This window comes from Humulus lupulus, chromosome 3 (genome assembly GCF_963169125.1).
Source record: "Humulus lupulus chromosome 3, drHumLupu1.1, whole genome shotgun sequence".
Classification (NCBI taxonomy): domain Eukaryota; kingdom Viridiplantae; phylum Streptophyta; class Magnoliopsida; order Rosales; family Cannabaceae; genus Humulus; species Humulus lupulus.
Genome location: NC_084795.1, coordinates 74,421,867 through 74,434,135, shown reverse-complemented (window position 1 = coordinate 74,434,135; position 12,269 = coordinate 74,421,867). Strand labels below are relative to the sequence as shown.

General features: G+C 36.6%; 2 protein-coding genes and 1 long non-coding RNA gene across 3 annotated transcripts; all 3 read right to left on the bottom strand.

Moving 5' to 3' along the window:
* Positions 1-3,926: 3,926 nt before the first annotated feature.
* LOC133821194 (uncharacterized) lies at positions 3,927-4,394 on the bottom strand. The gene is made up of 2 exons (XR_009887367.1): positions 4,328-4,394; positions 3,927-4,162 (listed from the first exon to the last, which is right to left on the bottom strand). It is a non-coding gene; the product is annotated as an uncharacterized LOC133821194 (long non-coding RNA).
* A 133-nt stretch (positions 4,395-4,527) lies between these two features.
* Positions 4,528-8,945, bottom strand: LOC133821193 (nucleoside hydrolase 5-like). The gene is made up of 3 exons (XM_062253647.1): positions 8,729-8,945; positions 5,437-5,698; positions 4,528-4,759 (listed from the first exon to the last, which is right to left on the bottom strand). Exons 2-3 carry the CDS (start codon positions 5,641-5,643, stop codon positions 4,574-4,576), a joined length of 393 nt encoding a protein of 130 aa, XP_062109631.1. The 5' UTR covers positions 5,644-5,698; positions 8,729-8,945; the 3' UTR covers positions 4,528-4,573.
* On the bottom strand, positions 5,832-11,980 carry LOC133824385 (uncharacterized). The gene is made up of 11 exons (XM_062257265.1): positions 11,777-11,980; positions 10,591-10,991; positions 9,948-9,994; positions 9,485-9,825; positions 9,153-9,261; positions 8,939-8,958; positions 8,729-8,794; positions 7,032-7,185; positions 6,768-6,826; positions 5,976-5,988; positions 5,832-5,858 (listed from the first exon to the last, which is right to left on the bottom strand). Exons 2-11 carry the CDS (start codon positions 10,757-10,759, stop codon positions 5,832-5,834), a joined length of 1,005 nt encoding a protein of 334 aa, XP_062113249.1. The 5' UTR covers positions 10,760-10,991; positions 11,777-11,980.
* Positions 11,981-12,269: the final 289 nt, after the last annotated feature.

The window sequence follows — 12,269 nt, the reverse complement described above, 5'->3', positions numbered from 1 at the left end:
TGCTTTCATTGAGAGTACAAAATCAAGAAACACACTTTAATTAGTTTTACGATGCCTCCAAAATCCAGTCAGGCAAAGAAGATGGCTCCCAGGGATACCACCACTTAGGATCCCATCGATTCCATTAACGAACCTCTGGTGGAGGTTGGAGATCAACCTGATGCGGAAGATCCACAAGATGCTCACTAGGAGAAGATAGCGCAATTTCTGGCGAGCCAGGAGGCCTTTGCTGCAGAAATTGCCCTCCAGAGGGCGACTATGGAACGACAATGGTAGGAGATAGATGAACAGGTCCAAAGGATGATCCAGAGGGAGCAGGAAGTTGACCGGAGGCACCAGGAGGCTGCTATGGCCCTTGAGGCGGCTACCCAGTTAGCCCGAGCTAACGCTGAAGCCGCTGCTCAGGCAGTGAAGGAGGCTCAGGCCAAAGCAGCAGGAATGTGAGACAGTAGTAACAGGGAGTCCCAGGGGAGGATTCGAACCCCAAGGACACTCTCAGAGCCATTTTCCCAGAGACAGGATGAAGAGGCACAGTTCAAGACTGCCTCCTCCATGACTAAGAAGAATAACACTTCATCTCGGAGTAAGAGTTTTACCAACTCGAAGGCCCCCTCCCAGGGGGACAGACAAAACAACGAAGGAGATAAGGGTCAAACATCTGAGAGGCGTGACAGGAATGGAAATTGTCGCTCAAAGTCTCAAAGTCATGTAGGAGGAGAGACTCGGGGGCAAGGTTGCACCGACAAGGGCAAGGTGAACCTGCCACCCCTACACCCTCAGTCTCACAAGGGAAAGGAACTGGTGAACAACACTAATACCTTGTGTGATAGACTCGGGAAAGATGCACAACCTCAGGATTTGAGGGAGGTCATCAACAGGAGGACCACCGCTCAGGAGGGGGTACCAGGGACGTCTACCTTACCTGGAGCAGTGATCCCACCAGTAGTGTAGGCTCAAATAGATGCACTCGTCATGGTTGTCCAATGTCTTAAAAAGAAACCTTCCGATATCAAGCTGACTCATAGAAGTGGGAGTCCCTTCAGTGCTAATATCCAAGCTGCTCAACCACTGCCAAAATACAAGACCCCAAAACTCCCAACATACACTAGGAATGAGGACCTAGCACGACACATTGGAAAGTTCGAGGATTGGATGGAGTTACTCAGTGTGGAACATGATTATAGGTGTAGAGTATTCCCTAACACTCTCTCTGACTCAGCTCGGGAATGGTATGTGAAATTCAATCCTGGATCCATCACTTCTTGGGAGCAGTTCAGGAATGAATTTGGCAAGGTGTTCAGTGTTGGACAGATTCAACTAGTATATGCCAATCAGCTAGCTGACATCAAGCAAGAGAAGGATGAATCCCTGAAGGATTACATCCAGAGATTCATGAGAGAGGCAAATTGAGCGTCCACAGTAGGAGATGAAGGGAAGTTCATTGCCATCTCGTCAGGAATACTTTATCATAGTCCCTTGTGGGATAGCATACACAGGAACCCCATCAATACATTGCAGGAGTTCCTGAACTGAGCAGACAAATACATGAAGCTAGATGACGTTATCATGAAGGAAGAAAAATGCATAAACCATCCGACCACTATCAAAGCAAATAAGAATGGCACAAACCCTGAGGGCAGAAATGGAGGCAATGGTAAGAAGAGGAATACCTCGGGGGCCGAGTAGATGGAGAAAAGAAAGCTAAGTCAGGACCGATCGACAAACAGCCTAAGCATCATCCCTACCAGCCTAGGTTCACCAATTATACCGTCCTGATTACATCAAGGGCTGAGATTTACATGGAAACATACCAGGAGGTACCATATCGAAAGCCACCACCCTTGCACTCAGAAGGAAAGAGGGACAAGAACAAGTTTTGTCATTTCCATAATGATTATGGGCACGACACAAACGAGTGCAAACAAATGAAGGATGAGATAAATTTTCTCCTCCAATCAGGAAAACTCTCAAGGTAACGAGTCAAGACCGAAACCCCGAGCAGGAATCCAGAGTTCTGAAGGCAGAGGAGTCCACCACCGGAGCCAACGGCCGTAGACTTCACATTGGATACCATATGTGGGGGACCCCACATAGCAGGCAATAGTAACAACACTCATGAGTGATATGCAAGGACCCTAAGACATGAGGTAGGGGAGTCTTCCCAATGTAAAGTAGTCGAGGAGCGGTCTCCAAAGAATCCAAAGTATGAAAGTGAAATTCTTACTTTTGTGGAGGTACCCCCACAATGACCCTCTGGTCAATACCATTCAAATCGCCAATGCCCGAGTGAAGAGATGCTTGGTGGATACGGGAAGCTCAGTAGATATCATCTACAAAACATCCACCGAGAAGATGAAGCTCACGGTCAAGGACCTGACACGGTGTTCCCAAGTGATATATGGGTTCACGGGAGAATGCCTAGCACCAACAAGAACAATCAGACTACCAGTCATGGTGGGGGATGCCCCCATGCACGAGACTGTGATGACAGAGTTCCTAGTGGTACATTGCTCATCAGCTTACAATGTAGTGCTCGGGAGACCGCTCCTGATGGCGTTACACGCAACAGTATCTATCTAGCATCTATTTTTGAAGTTCCCAAATCCAATCGGGAAGTGGAGAGCATGCATGGACTTCACAAGTCTGAACAAGGCCTACGCCAAATACTGCTTCCCATTACCCAGAATAGACCAACTAGTTGATGCAACAGCAGGACATGAAATACTTTCATTCATGGATGCGTATTCTGGGTATAATACAATAAGTATGCACCCTCTCGATGAGGAACATACCGGCTTCTAGATAGACAAGGGATTGTACTGTTATAAGGTGATGCCATTCAGCTTGAAGAACGCAGGAGCCACCTACCAACATTTAGTGAATGACATGTTCTGAGACTTGTCAGCAAAAATATGGAGGTATACGTCGATGACATGTTGGTCAAGTCCAAAGAAGCTGGAGGGAATGTTCAAGACTTGGAAGAATGCTTTGCAATACTTAGAAAGTATAGCATGAAGTTAAACCCTCTCAAGTGCTCGTTTGGAGTTGGTTATGGTAAGTTTCTCGGATACATAGTCAATTCACATGGAATCGAGGCTAACCACGAGAAGATCAAAGCATTGATTGACATGATGTCACCTACAACAATCAAAGAAGTGCAAAGCTTAACAGGGGGAGTAGCTACACTAAGTAGGTTCATATCGAAGTCAATGGACAAGTGTGTCCCCTTCTTTAACCTACTGTGGGACAGCAAGAAGATCCAATGGAATGAGGAGTGCGAGAAAGCTTTCCAAGACTTGAAGGAGCATCTCGCTCAACCTACCATCCTAGTGAATCCAATATATGGTGAAGTACTATTCATCTATTTGGCAATCACCAAGCATACAATCAGTGCTGCTTTGGTAAAAAAAGAGAACAAGGTACAACACCCTGTGTACTATCACTACAAGAAAAAGTGCTTTTAATAACACTGAAAATGTGTTATCAAAACCTACGATAACACTTTTTGATGTGTTAAGACCGACTATGTTATCGTAGGTCAGGGTACTTTACATAACACTTTATCAGTGTTATACAGATGTGTTATTGTACTGTCAACGATAACACAATTTCTGTGTTATTTTAATATATAGATAAGTGTTTAATTATGTTATTTATAGTCGATTATATAACACTTTTTTTGTGTTATACTACACTTTAGTATAACATTTTTTTTGTGTTATACTACACTTTAGTATAACATATTTTTTGTGTTATGCTATACTTTAGGATAACACATTTTTTGTGTTATACTACACTTTAGTATAACACATTTTTTGTGTTATACTACACTTTAGTATAACACATGTGTTATATTAGCTTAGAGAAACATAATCTTTTTTTACTTACACAAAACTAGGAAAACAAATATGAAAGTTGAAGCCAAATAAGGTAACATAAATAAATTTTTATTAATTACTCAAATGTAATTACAATATTTAGTCTACTAGTCTAGGCTTAAGAAATCATATTACAACATAATTTATGCCTAATTCAGATTCCTTTATCACTAAATACAAAACAAGAAATGTATACAAAAATTAGTGAAATGCATTCTTCCATTCTAAAGGCCTCAACTACAAATGTTGTCAAGAATTGCTCCAAAGAAATCATCTCAATATACCTGCACATTGTAAAAAAAAAGTCCTTTTATTATTAAGACCATAAGACTTAAGCTAGTTTCCACCTGTAAGCATATAAAGTTTAAATAAGCAACTCAAGCAAACATCTCTTTTATCATACATAGAATAAGCATAACAGATCAGTGGAAATAAAAGTTTATATATACCTGAGAAAGAAAAGCTTTTCTAATGCCAAAATTTGTATCAACATCCAAACGACCTCCAATACCTACTAATACCTACTGGGATAGCTTGTCTATATCTACATCCCCCAGTGGTTGTAACACCCTGACATACATAAACTAAACACAAATTATTTTAACTGAGATTGTATGATATACATGTTATGGCAATGTACTAAGTTTTTTTATGAGGAAAAAAAAAATCAAACATGTAGAAGGCAATCAATGAGCTCATGCCTGTTCTATTATGGGAAGATATCCACCAACATTAGGAAGAATGGTACCATCTTTTAGTATTCCACCTTCGCCGCCAACTCTAACAGCGATATCATCACGCCCCATCATGTAAAGGATGTCATAGATTTGATTCACAGAATGTCTAGCATCAGTCCAGGCATTTGTGTTGATAGTCACACCCTAATAAAAAAGAAAAAGAAAATTCTTATGTGTCACTATGTTGTAAGTTGGTTATGTACTATATATGGTTCGAAAATAAATTAGCTTTTGAGGAGAGAGATTTTTTAATGAGAATTAAGAGAGCTCAAAAAATTGGAGACTTTGGGAGCTAAAGTCAGAAAAAGCAAAGCAAGAAGCTTTTAAAAGTAAAAGATGTTATTATAGTAATTGGTAAAACACTAGGACCAAGTTAACTGCCAGCATTGAATTATTTGATTCGACATTATGGTCCTAAGGCCAAGAGTTCTTTTATCCTTTGACCATATATACATAAATATTAGTAGGACCAAATATTTGAGAGATTAAGGTCCAGAAAAAAGCAGGGTTTTTTATTTTACTACTTATCATCATCAATACCAGAAGAAAAGAAAAAGAAAAAGAAAAAAAAAGAAAAGAAAGAAAACTCAATGACTTGTTATCAAGGATTAAAATACGTAACTGTCAATATGAAATAATCTACTCGTAATTTACTCATTGAATCAATATAGAAAGGGAAAAAAGATGTACTTTTTCATATTTGTGCTGCTGTCCAACCTTTAAGTGGCTAAAATTGAGTTGGATATACTATATTCACCTTTGTAATAGACAAATCGTGAAGACTGAAAAGATTATTGTTACCAAAAGAAGACTTAAATTACCTCTAACTCAAACTCTGACCTGTTAAGCTTTAAGAGGTAGAGCAGAGCAAAGAAATCATCCGTATCAACATCTGTATCCAAGAGAATCCGGCGAGGCCTAGGCCGAGGAGCGCGTTTTGCAGTGTGCAAATTAGCTGCAAATCCTAAAAGGAGTAGAACAAAAATAACCCAGAAGTTTTTTTTCAACACCATTTTCACTGTGATCATTTACACCCCAGAAAAGTATGCAGTCCTCACCAAACTTGATGAAAGCTATCAAATTCTGCTTGAGAAAAGGTTTGTGTTTAAGAAATGGAACAAATAAACAAAGAAAGTTTCAAACCAATAAACATTACAATACAATACTTTGAATCAGATTCAATACATATAGGAAATTCTAGAATGTGCTCATAGAATCAAGCATACAAAACAGAGAACTTGTGCTAGTAACAGGAAAATAAAACGCAGCCAATTTATACAGAAAGAAAGCACTTTAAAAAAAAATCGACATGTCCTCCATAAGAAATCAAAAAACATTTTACAAGTCCTCTAAAGCAAACCACAGAGACATACCTATATAAGTATGAATTCAGTAGCTTATAACAGATAGAAAATCTACAATTATATCCAAATATATATGTATGAATGCAGTAGCTTATAACATAAGGTTTAAAATTATGTGTGTATATATCTATGTATGGATACGGCTAAACAATAATCTGGCAGCCATGGAGATGAACCATAACAGTACAACCTGGCATCATAAAGATTACTAAAGGCTCACTGCTAGTTATGAAATGGAATAAAGTAAATGGATTGTATGTGTTAGATGGGTAAACTGTATCTATTGCTGAAGCTGATGCTATTAAAGTTCAAGAAAATGAGATGCAACTATGGCACCAAAGGATGGGTCATATAAGTGAACAAGGCTTGAGGGAACTACACAACCAGAGAATTATAGACAAGATAAAATAAAATAACAAAATAAAGACAAACAAAGCAATAACAAATTAAGACAAAGCTTTTACTAACAGACTTTTGGATTATCAACACTAATACAATCTAATCTAAAGGAAAATTTTGTTAATTTAAGAGATGAACTCTATCTCTAAACAGAGAGATACACCACAAAATGTAAGAAACCTATCATAACTTAAAAAAACTTTCAAAAAGATCACTCATGCAACTAAGAAGTTTATGCTCAGTCTAATATAAATTAAAATACTAAATAAGAGGAACACCTCATGTAGTTAATGACCATTAAACAAATAAGCTCCAAAGCTTTTTCAGAAGTTCAATAATGGTATCATGAATCAATATGATTTGATTTACAAAAAAAATGAATTTAATACCTATAACCGCTTTGTGAATATTGGGCTAACAATTCAGAGAAAGCAGGATGACTTTTAAGCTGCAAATGGAATTAAAAAAAAACAAAGATATTATGCTACCTAAAATTTATGAAAAACTGATAGAAAGTGAACAAGTTTCAGTTAAGATTTTAGTTAAAATGAGCCCTCGAAGAGCTTAATATATAAGTTTATACCCAAAAGTAGAAAAAAAAATGCAATATGGATTAGCGCTAGACTTGAACGCTGAAAATGGAGACAGCTAACCTCATTTTGGCACGTTGAAGTTAATATGTTAGATACTGATACAAGGCAGTACTTATAAACTGGAGCAACTGGATCCAAGGCTTTTTTACTTGCCTGAGAAACAAAAACAGGGCAGTACTCATATATTTCAGTTGAGGAAACAAAACTAAGTAGACTAGCAAAAACAGAGGACAAATATCATCATCAGGCCAAAAAAAAAAAGTTCATAATCTAAGAAGCAAAGATGGGCCAAAATAGACATCGACAAAATCAAATCCAATGTAAACAAGAATGCACTGCAAACAGGTTCAAGTTACTTGATACAAAAGCATCAAAGGCATTGTCAAGTAGTGTTAAAAAACATGCATTATAAAACAGATTAATGATAAAGGTAATCTTTAAATAATTCTTCCTCTAATCTATTAACAGGTGATAAAGCAAATAAAGCATTATAAAACAGAGAATAACAAACTTAGATATTCAAAAGCCCTCAGATCTCATAAGCTAATATGGTCTTTAACAGTGTACATGAGAATTTTCATTATAAGCCTTAAGAGCACTCACAATAGATTCTGTATAATAGACTTTTTTTGGTGAAAAAGTAGAGAGAGAGAGAGAGAGAGAGCAATATGTATGTATGTATGTATGTATATATATATATATAGAGAGAGAGAGAGAGAGGCAAGGCTTATAATGTAAAACCATGAAACTGCTTCTGAAAATTAGATTTTCCATCACAGGGCAAATAAGCATGCAAAGAAAGTGAAAACTAACAAAAAAAAAAAAAAAGACAATATCTTCATATTATTACATAAGGCAATAAAATATATATTTTGTAGCTGTAAAAAGAGACCATTTTAATATATAAATGCCTTCAGAGATTAATGCTAGAAATTTCATCAACATTGAAAATTCATTAAGAACCAATCACATCTTCAAGGTTTAAACACCACCACTTCAACCATCACCTTTGGCATTCACCACCACCAACATCAAACACAGATCATCATCACCACAGCCAACATGAGAAAATAGTAATAAATAAATAAATAAAATAAAATAATGGATCATGGTGAGTACCAAAGATGGTGAGAGCAGAAAAGATGGAGGCTCAAAATGAAATCAATGCACATATCAATACAAAAATAAAAGTTTTCATCATCAGGCACAAAGTAATCTAGAAACAAACTAACGAACCGTGGAAAAAAAAAGGAAAGTAATCATCAGGCCAAGGCATTGTTTCCAACATTGAGTTTTTCCATCACAGGGAAAAGGATACTACCATTTGTAAAACCCACTAACATTAAAAAGGAAAATACAGTAAAATCAACTTTACAGCTTACAAATAAAAAATCAAAGAGGAATTATCACCTTTTCTAATGCTATTCTTCTTACTATGCTTTATGTCTTCCCTTTCTTTTATTATGAAAAAAACACAGACCAGCTGAAAAAAAACAATTTGAAAACAATACTTTTGTGTAAAGTTTCAAGAGAAACATGTACATAAAGGTAAGCAAAACGAGACAACTTCCTTGCTCAATGGAATTCAGAAAAGTAGATAGAATCAAACTTAGTGACTGAATTAATAGAATCAATTCTCATTAAAGAAGTAATGATACAAAAGAGTATATATACAGAAAAGACAAAAACAAATTACACCAACTATTAAAGCAAAAACTACATAAATAGGTAAACAAAAATAACAAATAAGAGCCTACCTTTTAACTGATGTAACAACATCTCCAGATGCACTGCCTTCTGGATCCAAGACCCCGCTTACCCAACTGGTAAATGCATCAAGAAAAAAAAAAGCAAAAACAACCTCTTAGTACTTGGTGAGAATGATCAAGAAACAAAAATACTGTATCATTATTTTGCAACTTCAGAAGTTCAATCTTCCAACTTCTAGATAGCTATAAGTTATCCACCACCCAGTAAAATCCCCATCCTAAGAGAAACCATTAAAATCCAGTAATAAAAAAGATAGAAGCAACTAGCATGAGTATCACATAAACAACCAAGTAAAGTGAACAGCAAACTAAACTAAACCAAAGACAACAATAAGCAAAGGCATTTGACATATAAAAGTACTGAAATTAAAAAGCTCCATTTGACAAAGCATCTATTTTTAAAGCTACTTACTGGGCTAGGAACATGTTCTGTTTTGTTTTTGGTCTCACACGACCAGCTACCATCCGCATTGATCAGCACAAATCCAACAAGATTTTTGACAGATACAACCACTGCCCCTCTGCACCAAAAACAGAAAAGTAACAAGTTAGTGAGCATATTTCACAATCAGAATACTAATCTGTGATTGTATATAGCTAAAATATCTTGAAGGGATCTTGACTATATACCTCCAAAACTATATCTACATATTTCACAATCAGAATACTAAAATCTAAAATTTTTGGTAAGGAATGGTAAACTATTCACTCAAGCATCATTCAAGACAAAAAATCCAAATATACCCCATGAGCTCAGAAAATGCATTCATGGACCAACCATCTGAAGACCCTCCTCGGGAGCCCCTAGTTGATTCATTTCTCCAAGAGGGAAGAGCTGCCCTTTCTTCAGAAACAGAATAGCTATTTGGTGATTTGAATCCTGGCATTTGTGTGTCAGATTCTTGCCTTGACAACTGATGTCCAGGAGAATGCCGAGGCCACCTCGAAGGGGTTGAGTTGGCTGGAAGAACTTGTCCTTGGGATGACAAAGGGGATGCAGCAAAGGATGAAGTAGATGGTAATGAAACTGATAACTTTGCAGGAGATGGATACGAGACTGTAGGAGATTCAGTTAACTCCTTTGGCTGCAGGACGGGACCCAACAAATGAACAAAAAAAGACATAAAATGAAAACATACAAGCAAAGGATAACCTTCACTACAAAGTCCCAAAGAAAAAAAATTCCCTCAACTGGTAATAAATGTACCTGTTCTAGACTTGCATCCATTGAAGCATTCCTTCTAATAGGTTTATCTGCCATAGATATACATTGAAATTTTTTGATAAAATCACAATATTACAACATAATAGAGATCAACATTTACAAATTTGAAAACTTCAAAAGCACAACGCAATTAAGTTGTTCAATTACCAAATAAAATTATTTAAAAGTTTAAGAAAAAGAAAAATTAGTAACAAGCATCAAAACCAGAAAGAAATTGTGTTGCCTAATTATCATCTAAAGTTAGCCAAACGTGCAAAGGAAAATTGATTTAATTGACAAGTAAAAAAATAAAAAGGAAGGAAGCTGGCAATTTATCCAATATCACTAGAAGAAACGAACGATTAAACATATTAAGAAACAACAGTTTATTTATTGTTACTATGTCAAAATTAACATTAGAAATGGAATCATGACAAATATGAGACTATTTGCCCACGATTAAAAAACAATGTAAATATTAAGCAACATGATGGAAAGCTTTATTAGTTGAACACAATCATGTGTAAACGTGTTGTTTTTGGTCATTCATATAACTTCAAATATGGAATTACACATATTCTTTTTGTTGGCATCTATGTAACTAAGCAAAGTTCCCTCGCCAGTAGTTGCAATTCTAGGAAATTACCTGAGGCAGGAGTTCTTGAATGCCCAGCAGCTCCCTCTGAAAATGAGGACTTCTGGGATGTACGCCTTCGAGAATGTTGTAATGGACTTCCTTCCTCTGAAACATATGCTGATTCAAATTTAGATTCAGATCCATCATTCCTGCTGACCCCATCAGAAAACCAACTCATTTAAGTCTCTTCTCCAGCAACCCGTCCTCTATGATCCCATCGAAAGCTCCATGTTGGGGAACATCGAATGTCCCGATTCAAAATTTCACTAGTCGACCCATTTGTTATAGTCTTCTCCTTAACAGCCACACAACAAGCAGCCCCCATGCTAAAAAATTGACACCACAATTAAACTTCTAATCATAAAACCTCACCTCTTGCTCCACATTCTCTCACCCCAAAAGCAGTTCCTCTGAAAAATTGCAATAAAAAAAATGAACCCATCAATTTAAATGACCAGCAGACCAGCAGTAGGTTCTCAAATTCCCGTAATCACCACAATAAACAATGATTTGAACACAATAAAATAAACCCAATTGGTCAAGATAAAAGATTTCCAATATAAAACGAGTCATGGGTCTCAAATCCTTTCCTATTTGGAGTTGAAATATAATATAAATTCAATTAGAACAAACAATACGATTTCGTAGTCAACACATGCATTGTTTACCAGTCAAATGAACCCATAATTGTCAAAATAAAGGAACCCTCCTACTTTGAAATAAACCAATACATATATACCACTTCATATATCTTTTCACTTAGTTTTTCAAACACACATTATTATGGATGGGGACCGACCAACCAACCGACAGACGTAAAATCCCACCGAAAACCCTAACAACAAACAAAAACGAAAAGGAAAACAGCAACAACCATTTCTTGCACAGAATTAGAAACAGGACCTGAAAATCTATTAAATCTGATAAACATAAGAAGAGTGAGGTACTGACCTAATCCAATCCTAGGCCCTAAAAATAGAGAAACTCTAAGACAATATGAAGGAGATCCAGAATTCAGGGCCGCAAAGAAGATTTCTTAGTCAAAACCCCCAAATAAATTCGAAATCACAAAACAACCAATAAAAACCTAACCCTAAATACTATTATTATTATTATTATTAATAAGTATAACAGACAAAAAAATATATAAAATATACAATAATTATTAATATATATTCTTATATTAATTAGTAACCAAGTTTTCATGGCCATGACCGAAGGACCTTCCGAGTAAAATCACAGAAAACCAGGAACTGACTCAATCTAGAACCACGCTTCTGGCGCTTGGAGAGAAAGAAAGAGTGAGCGAAAAGCTTTAGAGAGAGAAAGTGGCTGCTTTTTAGAGAGACAGAGAGAGAGACACTGCTCCTTTTTGGGTTGCAGAAGAGAGAGAAAGTGAGAGAGAGAGAGAGATACAGCGGAACGGGTGTAGAATCGCGCCTAAGATTTAGAGCTTAGCTCGGAGAAAAATGGTTGTGAGGATGGTGGTTAGGTGGTCGGAGCTGAAGCATGGATTGACTTTGGAGACGGAAGAAAATGGGGGAGTTTTTCTGAAAAAGAAGAAGGAATTTGTAAAAATGTATAAGGCAGGCGGGTTACCAAAATATATTACTGCCCTTTTTTTCCCACACATATATATATATAAATATACCATAACTCTTTTTAAATAGTATTATAATGATGTGTTA

Coding starts and splice junctions, on each gene's coding strand:
- LOC133824385 (XM_062257265.1), bottom strand. CDS start 10,759: ATGAGTTGGTTTTCTGATGGGGTCAGCAGGAATGATGGATCTGAATCT. Junction 8,959..9,152: donor CAGAACATGTTCCTAGCCCA/GTAAGTAGCTTT, acceptor GGTTTCTCTTAG/GATGGGGATTTTACTGGGTG. Junction 8,795..8,938: donor GATGGGGATTTTACTGGGTG/GTGGATAACTTA, acceptor TGCATTTACCAG/TTGGGTAAGCGGGGTCTTGG.
- LOC133821193 (XM_062253647.1), bottom strand. CDS start 5,643: ATGATCACAGTGAAAATGGTGTTGAAAAAAAACTTCTGGGTTATTTTT. Junction 4,760..5,436: donor GGTCAGAGTTTGAGTTAGAG/GTAATTTAAGTC, acceptor CTTTTTTATTAG/GGTGTGACTATCAACACAAA.